At 37.8% G+C, this 12,041-nt stretch overlaps 1 protein-coding gene across 5 annotated transcripts in view; it reads right to left on the bottom strand.

The window, feature by feature from the left end:
• LOC122071582 (uncharacterized protein YnbB-like) overlaps positions 1-11,642 on the bottom strand; it is a 90,761-nt gene extending 79,119 nt beyond the window's left edge. For 3 of the 5 annotated variants that reach the window (XR_006138214.1, XR_006138218.1, XM_042635976.1), the window contains exons 1-2: positions 11,241-11,641; positions 10,797-10,910 (exon numbers count right to left, since the gene is read on the bottom strand). Coding sequence is in view for 3 of the 5 variants with exons in the window: in XM_042635976.1 (XP_042491910.1) it covers positions 10,797-10,910; positions 11,241-11,363 (237 nt within the window). In the remaining 2 variants the exon portion in view is untranslated. Of the gene's footprint in view, positions 1-10,796; positions 10,911-11,240 lie in introns of all 5 variants that reach the window. The other 2 variants (XM_042635988.1, XM_042635969.1) reach the window with 2 other exon arrangements.
• Positions 11,643-12,041: the final 399 nt, after the last annotated feature.

The raw sequence follows: 12,041 nt of genomic DNA, 5'->3' as shown, positions 1-12,041 counted from the left end.
AAGCTATCATTCAAACACAATCCAAACAACAAGTAAGGGGTCCCATGGATAAGCATGTGAGGAGGACTCCTGAAGAAGTGGTTGCAGATAGGCGGGATAAAGGTTCATATCAAACAACAATGGAGAACCGAGTAAGAGGAGAAGAAGAAAGAGATAAACTTCGTTCTTATTTTGCAAGGTGGGCTTATGAGAGTGGTGTTCCATTTAATGCTTTAAAGTTAAGGAGTTTTGAGGAATTGGTAGAGGCAATTGGTCAATATGGACCAGGTTTCAAGCCCCCTTCAATTCATGACTATAGGGGGCCTCTATTGAAGTCTGAAAAGGATAAAATTGATGAGTTAAAGGTGAAGTATCAAGGATATTGGAGGAAACATGGGTGCACACTCATGTCAGATGGGTGGACAGACAAGAGAGGAAGGCACCTAATTAATTTTCTTGTCAATTGTCCGGAGGGGACTTTTTTTTTGGAGTCTGTGGATACATCTAGCCAATCACAAACAGCTGAAATGTTATTTAAGCTACTTGATATCAAGGTTGAAGAGATTGGTGAAGATAATGTGGTTCAAGTAGTCTCTGATAATGCTACCAACTATGTTGCAGCGGGTCGACTACTAATGGAGAAAAGGAAGAGGTTATTTTGGAGTCCATGTGTAGCTCATTGCATAGACCTTATGACGGAGGAAGTAGGCAAATTACGCTCTTACATGTCTGTTATATCGAAGGGCAGGAAATTGACTGCATTCATCTACAGGCACACTCGTCTTCTTGAAGCCATGAGGCAAAAAACAGGAGGAGACTTAGTGAGGGCTGGAGTGACTAAATTTGCCTCTTCCTTTTTAACACTCCAGAGCTTATACAAGCACAGAGAATCTCTGAAAAAATTATTTGTTGATGATGAATGGTCCCGTTCTAAGCTTGCATCTACAGAGGCAGGGAAGAATGCTTCTGAGACTGTGTTTGCTACAACATTCTGGAATGGTGTGATGGATTGTATAAGAGCATCACAGCCTCTTCTTCAACTCTTGAGGATTGTAGATGGTGATGAGTTGCCTGCTATGCCTGAAGTATATATGGCAATACAAGTGGCAAGGAAGAACATCAAAAAAAAATTTGGAGATGATGAAAGGAAATGGAAGAAAATCATAGCGATTGTTGATCACCGTTGTGAGACTATGATGAATGGATCAATATATTTAGCTTCCTTTTTCCTCAATCCAAACAAGTTCTTTAAGGCAATAGCAGATAATCCTGATAATGAGTTGGACTTAGCTCAAAAAGCAAGTGATGCCTTCAATGATGTTCTTGTAAGGTTGGTGCCTGATGAGACCTTGCAAGATAAGATCATTGTCCAGGTTGACAAGTATACCACTGTTCAAGGAAGTTTTGCAAAGGACATGGCGATTAGACAAAGGGACAAGTTGAATCCTAGTAAGTATATTTCCTTTTAAAGTTCTAATTAGTTTAGAACTTTGTATGTTGATTTTTTACTTAACTTATTTTTTTATATTATATATTTATAGTCTCTTGGTGGTCTCGACATGGAAGTACTGCTCCTGACCTTTCAAAGCTTGCATTGCGCATACTTGGTCTTTGTTTCTCATCTTCTGGTTGTGAGCGCAATTGGAGCACATTTGAATTTGTGAGTATTGACTATTGAGTTCTGATTACAATAGTACATGTACTTCACTTAATATGGTTTTATTGAAGATAAGTAGATAATTTCATATTATTAATGTTTTTCAGATTCACACCAAGAAGAGGAATAGGTTAGAGCATCAGCGGTTAAATGATCTTGTCTACATTCAATATAATCGCCGACTTCAAGCAAGGTTCCAAGAAAGAAAAGAACAATGTAGAAACTACAATCCATTGTTGCTCGATGATCTTAATTGGAGTAGTGAGTGGATGATTGGTGAATCAGAGGATGAATTAGTGCATCCTGAGAATGATATCACTTGGAGAGATGTTGATAGAGCACTTGGAGCATCTTCATCATACCAAGGCCATAATAGACCAAGGAGGGCTCCAGCATCTACCAATGGAACCAATCTTTGCTATACCCAGCGTGGTAGGAGGGTTGAGCTTGAGGATTTGTCAGATGAAGAAGTGGATGAGATGAGTAAAGAGGATATTCGTGATGATGAAAACATTGAGGATGATTATGGTATAGCTCCAAATGATGCAAGCCAGCAACAGAATGCAGATGAAGAAGAAGATTTTAATTTAATTACTGATTTGGATTGAAAGTCTTTGAGTTTTAGAACTTTGACGTATTTTGAGTCTTTAAACTTTAAAGTTTTTTGAGTCCTTGAACTTTTAAGTATTTGACTTTTTTTGTTTACTAAATTCTTAGCATTTTAGTTTATTTTATGTTTTAGCTTCATTGAAGTTTAAAGTTTTTTAGAATGATTAAGAATCCCCAGGTTAGTCACTTCTCATCCATCTAATTTGGCATCTCGATTTTTACTTTCGATGTATTTTAATTCTAAGTTCTTAATTACTTCTTTGACAGGAGCAGAAATATAGTGGATGACCTTAGGGCTTAGGCACTCATTATGGCATCATAGAGGTAAGTATAATAAATACTTGTATATTTTATGTCTTCTTTTCTTTATATTTATAATTTTGTTTCATAATTATGTATTTATATTATATGTTAATATGTTAAGATGATTGATGATTGAATATTGATGATTCATGATTGAATATTGATGATTGATGATTGATGATTGATGATGAATTGATGATGAACTTAGTTTATTCACTTTATTGATTTGTTTTCTTGATGAATATCTTACATTGGTATGAATATAAACATTTAATATTTATTTAGCATATGAGTAATAGGATTTAACTAGTATTTGAGTCAAATAGATTGGTTTTATAAAAAAAAGTACACAAGAACGCTTTAGTCAATAAGGCGACGCTTTATGCCCGCCTTATTGCTAAGGCGCTCCGACAGGCCCTCAAACGCCTTAGTCGCACCAGCGCCTTAAAAACTATGGCTGGTTTTGCTCCTGTATGGGTATTGTATCCTTAGGGATTTATTTGATGGTCTTATTTCTTTGTTTCCTAGTCCTATTTGTCTTGTTTGGGGTTATAAACTGCTGGGGTAGTTTCTTATAATCTACTCCAGCATTAAGTGGTATCAAAGCTAAGGTTGAAGAAAGCTCCAAACAATCTATCAAAGCCTAACCGAAGATGGTTCCAAAAGTTCATTACTTCGCTGGACAAAGGGATATGTTCGACACCCTTAATTGGCTAGATTCTCTGGAGGAATACTTTGACTACTATTACCTGATAGAGACACAAAAGCTTCGATATGCTTGACCCCGGTTGAGTGGTTGTGCTAGAGATTGGTGGAGAGTCCATGAAAATCGACTCCAAGTTCGAGGACATAAACCTAGGTCTTGGGAAGAGATGAAGTACGAGTTAGCGACCCACTATCTCCCTGCATTTTTCCAAAGAAGTCTCTTCCCTCTGGAAGATTCCCATCAGAATACAGCTACTACTGCCCAATCTAATGATCAGCCACGTTATTTTCATAGGGAATTCCTTGAATGGATGCATGAATTGGACATGTACTTTGACAACTACAACTTAACAAAGACACAAAAACGCCAATATGTATGTTCCCAGATGAGTGATTGTGTTCGAATGCAATGGAGAGTCCGTAAAAGACAACTTCAAGCTCAAGGATGTAAACCTAGAACGTGGGACGAGATGCAATATGATTTGGCAGGCATATACCTATCTGAGCATGAACGAAGCAGGTACTTCCTTCCACCAGATGTCTAAAAGCCACCTACAATTGACAAGAGCATGAAGGAATCATCAGCGTCTATTGCAAAGGAGCAACAAGAGAAGACACCTCTGACCAGTGAACTAGAGTCAAAAGTTGAGGGTAGTGCTGAAAATTTTTCAGCCACTCCTATTGTCAAGGAAAAACTAGTCATCAATTTTCCCATCAATGAGACTCATGTGGAAGAAGCCGAAAGCAACAAGGTTACCACAATGGACAATAAGGTTGAGACAGAGGAACTTGACACTACAACAACTGTGATAATTGTGAACAGCCAAGAGGAAGATCCTAAGGGTTTTAAGAATGAAGTTGTGCTTGAACCATCAACGGAATCGATTGGGAACCACCAGGTAGATGAACCAAAAGAGTTTTATGTTGCATTGAAGTTAGAAGAGATCAAAGGTGCATATGTAGATGACCCTATGGATACATCCGAAGATGCTGAAGTTGAGCATGTGAAGTTCGTCATCCCATTAAAGTATCTTGAAGACCGAGCTTCTCACATTCTACACTACATCTTTATTATCAAAGAGTTACCTGAATTTTTCACACCCTCACACTCTATAAAATTTGAGGACGAATTTTTTCTAAGAGAGGGCGAGTTGATGTAGATAAGTCACTTGGGCTTATTTTATTACAAATAAGCCTTGGATTGTGTTATATATGTGTTGGGTCTTTAATCCCATAGGTTTTCTTTGAAATTGGCCACTTTAATGGGCCTAAAATATAAGTAGAAGGTAGGAAAACGGGATTTAATTCATTAGTTTAATTAGTTGTTATTTAATTCAATAAAAGCTCATTAGGCCATTGGTCGGTTGTAAAGTCCTATATGGACTATTAGGTAGTTAGTCCTACTCTATGTTGGAGTCATAAAATCAAGTTCTAGTCCTATTTTGAATTCCTAGTTGTAGTAGGAGTGTCTAGTCCTCTTTGGAAACTAGCTCCTAGTCATAGTATGATTGTAACTTTCCCCTCTATAAATAGAAAGGCATATGTACCATTATTTCATAGATTCGAATAAAAGAAAGTTTGCAACTAAATGCTTAAAGCAGCTGAGATAGCTGTGGGTGAGAAGCCCAAGCTGAGATAGTCACTTCTTTTATTCTCTTTCACTCTTCTCAACACCCCATCTATTTTATTCTTCTTTTTCTATTTTATTTGCTGTAACATTTAAGAGGTATAATTCAGATTCTGTTAGAAGCTATTACAGTCCAGAACCGACCAGCATCAGTGAAGATTTTAAGTGGAAGATCGATCTCCATATCTCCCTCCTTTGACCTCTGATCTGTAAACCCTTTTAAGGGTGTGTTCTAGGCTGCTATTAGACCACTCGGTCTTCTTCTTGAAGCTATCTAAATCTGTCCAATAGCTATTCTAAAGAATCTTGAAGTTTTCTCTCTCCTAGGTCAAAAAATCAAGAAAGCTTGTAACTTCACAACCAGCCGTCAGAATCCTCTCAACTTTGGGGGTTTTTGTATCCTCCCTAGGGACTATCTACGCCTAAGAGTGCAGCTCAATCGGACTCCTACAGACCTGACCGCACCTTTCTCTCTCCAGCTCTATAGCAGGTCTTCCTCTCTCCTATCAGGTTGGGTTTTGGACTGGTTTTGCTCCTATATGGGTAATGTATCCTTTGGGGTTTATTTGATGGTCTTATTTCTTTGTTTCCAAGTCCTATTTGTCTTGTTTGGGGTTATAAACTACTAGAGTAGTTTCTTGTAATCTACTCCTGCATTAGCCACCTGGCCAAAACTAAACCGCATGGTTTCTTCCAATTTTGACCAAAACCCAGATTTCTCTGGGAAAGTGCTGGCTACTATTGGGTTCTGTTGTTGAGTTGCTGCCTACTGCTATGAGTGAATTTTCTAAGTTGACCTGGATATTTCTGAACAGAGCCTAGCCAGAGCAAGGATGGAGCCACGTGATTTTTGCAAGGAACTTTCTTCATACATCTTCCTTGAATGGGTAGATGAATTGGAAATGTACTTTAACAACTACAACTTGACAGAGACGCAACGACTTCGATATGTTTGCTCCCAGATGAGTGATTGTGTTCGAATACAATGGAGAGTTCGTAAAAGGCAACTTCAAGCTCAAGGACATAAGCCTAGAATGTGGGAAGAGATGCAGTACTAGTTGGCGGGCATGTACCTATCTAAGCATGAACGAAGGATGTACTTCCCTCCATCAGATTTCCAAAAGCCACTCTCAAGTCACAAGATTGTTATTGTCAAGAAAGAGGTAGTCAGGCATAATTATGGATAAAGAGATCGAACCCAAGGAGAATGGTGGTTCAACATCTGTGATGCCTGTGAATAGCCAAGAGGAAGATCTTAAAGGGTTCGATATTGAAGTAATGATTGAAAAAATCATTGAAGAGACTATGAACAACAAGGACGAGGGACTAGAAGAGCATGCAGAAGAATTTCTAGAAGACGACCCCATAGACACATCCGTATACATTGAGGTTGAGCATGTGGAGTTTGTCATCCTCTTGAAGTACCTTGAAGAGCATCAACCGTACCTATATGACTACATCTGTATGATCAAGACCTGAATTTTTCTACAACTTGAAAAGGGACGTGCACTATGCTATAATCACCCTCACGCTCTACAACATTCGATGACGAATTTTTTCTAAGAGGGGACGAGTTGATGCAGATCAAAGCTTAAAGAAGAAGACAAAAGCAAGAGTCAGAAATTACTGTTCACAAAACATTGTTCACGTGAACAGTAACACGATGCTGTTCACATGAACAGTACTCACATGACGCTGTTCATGTGAACAGTAAAATGGTTCCATATTTCATATTTCAGTTTCCTATTTAGTTTAGTTAGTTTCTATTTACTTAGTCAAGTTAGTTTCCTGTTTTGTTACTCAAAAGAGTTTCTATTTTGCAACTTAGATTAGTTTCCTTTTGTGTTTAATTGTTAGTTTCTAATTTATTCTTACATGGTTAGCAAGTTAGACACAAATTAGAAAGTCCTATTTCAGTCCATTAGTTTCCTTTTTTATTGTGTCTTCATGTCCAAGCAATGTAAGGCTATTTAAAGCCCATCAATTATAATGAGAAGGGTGATTTTTTAGTTAAACAGAAAAAGATAGCTTAAGCTATTATGTTGGGGGATGCGGTTGGGTGAGATGTCTAAACTTGAGGGGTGAAATGCCCAAAACCTAACCTTCTTCTTCACCCTTCTCAAACCCCCCAATCGAATTCTTTTTCTTTTCTTATTTTCCTTTTATTTGTTGGCTGAGAGAGAGTGTTGAAAGCTAGAACCAAGCCTATTGGAGGACATCTTCTCTATTCAGCTAGAATTTCAGATCCTGCCTGGGATTAGGATCACTTGTGATTCTAGTTCTACATTAATAACAAGTTATTCCAACTAATCAGCATTAAAAATCTGAAAAAGCAAACACTTATGAAAGGCCAAGGGCACAATTATTCTACACTGGATTAAATGTGAGAACAAACAGCCAGAGATGATGCCGACATTAACTGCATTTTTTGCTAATAAAGGTGTTGCCTATGCAGCTCGGGCAGAAGTGACACCGATAGCTCATACTTCTGATGGCTTCCGATTGCACAGTTATATCATGGATGACATCTCTTAAGGTCTTTCACAGGAAAGAGAGAAGTTGCTCCCCCCCTCCCTCTTTTTAACAGATTATCTTTGCCATGATTAATAAGCATCAGATCTGAACATGATGACCAACTCCAAAGGAAAGGAGGGTCATGGCCAAGGGTAAAGATGTCAGAGGCTTGGTCTACTTATGAAATATGGATTTCTAGATTATAACAGTATACCACATTATAAATTAACAGAAAAAATTAGAACAAAGTATCCATGCTCAAGTAACAAGCACCAGGAAGAATGAATTTTATGATAAGCACCTTGACTCCTTCCAATTCAAACAAACAATCATTGGAATGGCCATTTATTCAAAAGAAAAGGTTACATATAACAAGAAAAAGAGGAGTAATGTGAAAATGCGAAATATTTGAAACGAAAACCATCAAAGTAACAAGAAAAACAAACATTATCAAACAAGATGTCATGTACAATGCAGAAGGCAGGAACAATAATAGAAACAAAGAGGTCTACCAAAATATTTAACAGCAGGACCGCAGTTAAGGTTGGAACTCGAAACCATCTGCACCATTTACAGCGGGTTTATAGTTGTTTGATGAGTAAACTCTCAAGACCATTAATTGGTCAACAGATTATTCAACTGGACAGTCAAACCATTTAATTCTTCAGACCCAGATGTTCAGACCATTGGCTGGACAGCTGGACCATCTGATATAAAAAAGGCATACCCAATGCATGAGGCTCCCACCAGTGCAGGGTCTGGGGAGGGGCATATGTACCCAGACTTACTCCAACTTTTTGTGGAGAGGCTGTTTCCTTGTTCAAACCAACGACCACCAGGTTGCAATAGAGCAGCCTTACCATTGCACCAAAGACCACCCTCTGGCTTGACCATCTGATTTATTGTGTACATTTTACTGAAATTTAATATTAAATGACAAAATATGGTACTAAACAGGTTTGAGCTCTCCTACAAAAGAGGCACCTTAAAGATGACATGTAACATTTAAAAAACAATGCATTACATGACAGAATTAAAATGGCCCCTGAAGACTTGGAATAAAAATCTCAACACCGCAGTCCATACCCCAAACTCTTCAATAAGACTTTAGAGAGAGTGAGAGAGATCTTTTTCTTTCTTTTTTTTCTTTTCTTTTTTTTTTTTTTTTTTTTTTTTTTTTTTTTTTTTGGTGTGGTGGTGGGGGAGAGCTTTCCTCAAATTCCTGTAATGTTTGAGATGTACCAACAAAATGGCAATAACGAAAACAGATACATGCACACCCAATAGTTACTAAAATAGTACATGTCCTGATTTTTTTTTCACTATCCACTTGTTTCTTTGGAGTTTCATTACACTATCTCCTGATGTAGAACACAATGTGTGACCCTATCCCCATTACACTTTCTCCTAGTTTCTTCTTTGGAGTCTCATTAAAATATTGCCTAAAGGACAAAACACACCATGTCACCAATCCCCATCATCCTTTTCTTCAGACCAATATAATTGCATGGAAGCCAGAAAGAAGGTGGCCAGCTAACTTTCTGAGAAGCATGTTGAGAACTCAGATTGATCATGTTTCCATGGAAGTCATTAAGAAGTAAAAAAACTTGTTGGAAAAAAAGCAGCAAGTGATATTTCCCAGCTGCTGCATTAGAAATCATTCAGCTTTCTTATACTTGAAAATTCTATCATCCTCCCCACCCCTACCCCCACCCCCACCCACCACCCACCACCCACCACCCACCACCCACCACCCAAAAAAAAGCATAGGTTCTATAACAAGCTATTGAACCTATGAATCTATTCCCTCTTTTTTTATTTGTAATTAATTGGTTAGTCCTTGGATCTAGAAATAATATAGAAATAGAATAAAGATCTCTTTCTCAAATGAAAAATATTGTTTCCGAATATCTCAATTGGTCAAATTCCAAGCAATTGCACCCTTTCGAGAAATGCCCGAAAGAGTAACAAAAGAAAAAAAATTGCCTGTCCTTAAATTCTTTCAGACAAAGGATCAATTACAATCATAGACTAGAGATTCAATATATTAAATATTCTTCATGATAACTCTATTCATCAAACAATTTGAAGTTGGAAAAATATATGGTACAGCAGTTTTTTTTTTTTTTTTTTTTTTTTTTTTTTTTTTTGGGCGGGGGGGGGGGTGGGGGGGGTAGGGGGCTTTTTGGAATGAACTAGTAGTTTTGTTCTTTGTTACAAGGAATGGCTAATTTTACCAGAACATGATCATTAAACATTGTTTTCTACTAGGTGTACCCAATATTTATCAACCAAAAGCTGATTCAATTCTTTTTGCTCTGTAAAACATCACACCTATTTGTTTTTTACTGCAACATGGTTGTTTTACTATTTTATCTATCAAAAAAAAAAAAAAGTGGTTCTTTTAGTATTATACACTTGCACTTAGTGAGATTTATAATTCACTATTCACTACTTATAATCTGGCTTTCATTTCACTTCCCAGTCACTTCTCTTGTACTTACCAATCAAGCCTATCTCACTTTACCAGATATTTCCTATTTATTTCCACTATATCTTCCAGCATATCATTGCCTTAGAACTTCTCTCGTCTCACTTCTCACATGCTTCCGACAATAGAAATTGTAGACCTTAAAAGCTTTTTCTGGCTCTCCCAGTTTAAAGTCAAGTGTGGATGTCTTGTTACATAATAATAAGTAAGAGGATTTTAGTGGAGTTCAAGAGAAAAGGTGATTCTTAAAACTCTGGTGTTTATTTCACACAATTAAGTTAATTAATTATAAAAGGGCATACACAGTGCTCAAGGCTCCCACCACGGCGGGGTCTGGGGAGGGTCATAATGTAATTAAGTTAATTCATTAATATTATAGAAAAAGAATTATTTGAAGCAGGACTACCACTTGTGTCATCTGCTGTTACATGTTGGGAAAAATGAAAACTAAAACTAGATCGAGTTTCGATCACAGGACGTGTAGAACAGATACAAGGCATGCCTCATCTTCCACATCTCTCCTTCTAAAAGGATTAAGGCCTACTATTAAAAAGGTACCACCTGAAATCAGAGTTTTTTTTATGGGGGGGTAAGGAAAAATCAGCGATTAAATGAAACAAATTATAATATCTGTACATGGTAAATGGAGGCTTTAATCATAGGACGTGGAGAACTACAACACAATGTATAATATCAGCAAAAGGGTCAAACAATCGATATGGTGATACGCCATGCATGTCATGAATATTTGCATATCAATGCAATATTGGCTCAATGAAATCCGCATCAGCAGTTTTGCAGGGGGCGGCATTCACAATAAAGAAAGAGTTACGATGATCTGAACTAGAAAAATCTCGTTTTAAATCCTAATTTCAAAATCCAAGGATAATGCTTCGAACATTCGCACTTACATGAGATCCAACCCGCGCATTCTGGTAAGCTTTAAGAACACGGACGGAATTGTGCGCCACCAAATTATCCACAGCTTTGAAGTCCGAGTACAAGGAATCAACGGCTTCTGCAACCTGAAATCCATCCAAAAATAATAAAATGGATTAAGCATCAAGAGTCAAGACATTGAAGTGTTATTAGGTATCTTTTGCTACAATACGTAACAAAGATAATATAGATTGGTGAAAGCTGCTGAGCTTTTAGGGTTATACTTGTACTGCAACACGAGGTTGGGAGCTAAGTGGCAGAAGTTGGAAACACGTGCAATCCGAACGATAAGATTAAACTGAATTTGTATTATTTGAAGGAATTTCTGGGATTATTTGAAGAGAAAGAAGAATTTGGTGCTTTTAACATGAAATGGAAATCCAAATTATTTTCGTGACGAACCTAAGAACCCTCACCTCTGGAACGAAGGGATGATGATGAGCGGACATTAGAGAGCTCGAACGAACTGAGACCAAAGCTTTGGAAGGCTTGAATAGCCGTAAAGAATTAACAGAGGCGTTGCATGGTAAGACCCACATACTCGACAACGCAAAGAGACGCCTCCGCCAAACTGAGGGAATTGCAGTTTGCAGATTTATCCTCTGCCCGAGGCTCCGAGCAGCGAGAGATATGCCCTTTCGATCTCTATTTTGCACTTCGTGGTTCGTTCTTTGTAAGGTGGAGGGGTTTGCAGTTATTACCAAATCATAAACGTGCAACGATGGCGCGAAAAAGGAAGACACGCGAGGTGCACGTACCCCGAGGTCTTCTCGGTCATCTGAAATCCGGTACTCATCGGATCACTGCACTCACTGCAGCCTCTTCCTATCAATTCACTTAGGCACGTAGATTTTCCCAAAAAAAAACTTGACCGGTAGGATATATATATATATAGGAAAAAGGTTGGGTATGCCGCCGATATCAAGTATACTAGCACTTATTGTGTCTATCTCTCTTCCCTTTTCTGAAATGACCCTCATATCCTTCGTAAATGATACTCCATCATATGTTTCTATTGGTGTTATCCGTTACCATACTTAAAATCGGCGGCATACTTATCCCTCTTCCATATATATAGGGAAAAGGTTGGACACACAGCTAACCTTCCGAAAAAAAAAAAAAGAGGTTGGACACACAGCTAACCTTCCTGAATTAGGCTGGGATAAATGTATTAATTGATTTAATCCTGGTGTAAATGGTTTAATTCAGATTTGATT

This window comes from Macadamia integrifolia, chromosome 2 (assembly GCF_013358625.1).
Source record: "Macadamia integrifolia cultivar HAES 741 chromosome 2, SCU_Mint_v3, whole genome shotgun sequence".
NCBI lineage: Eukaryota > Viridiplantae > Streptophyta > Magnoliopsida > Proteales > Proteaceae > Macadamia > Macadamia integrifolia.
Note: the sequence above shows the minus strand (reverse complement) of the source record. Positions and strands in the feature narration are given on the sequence as shown.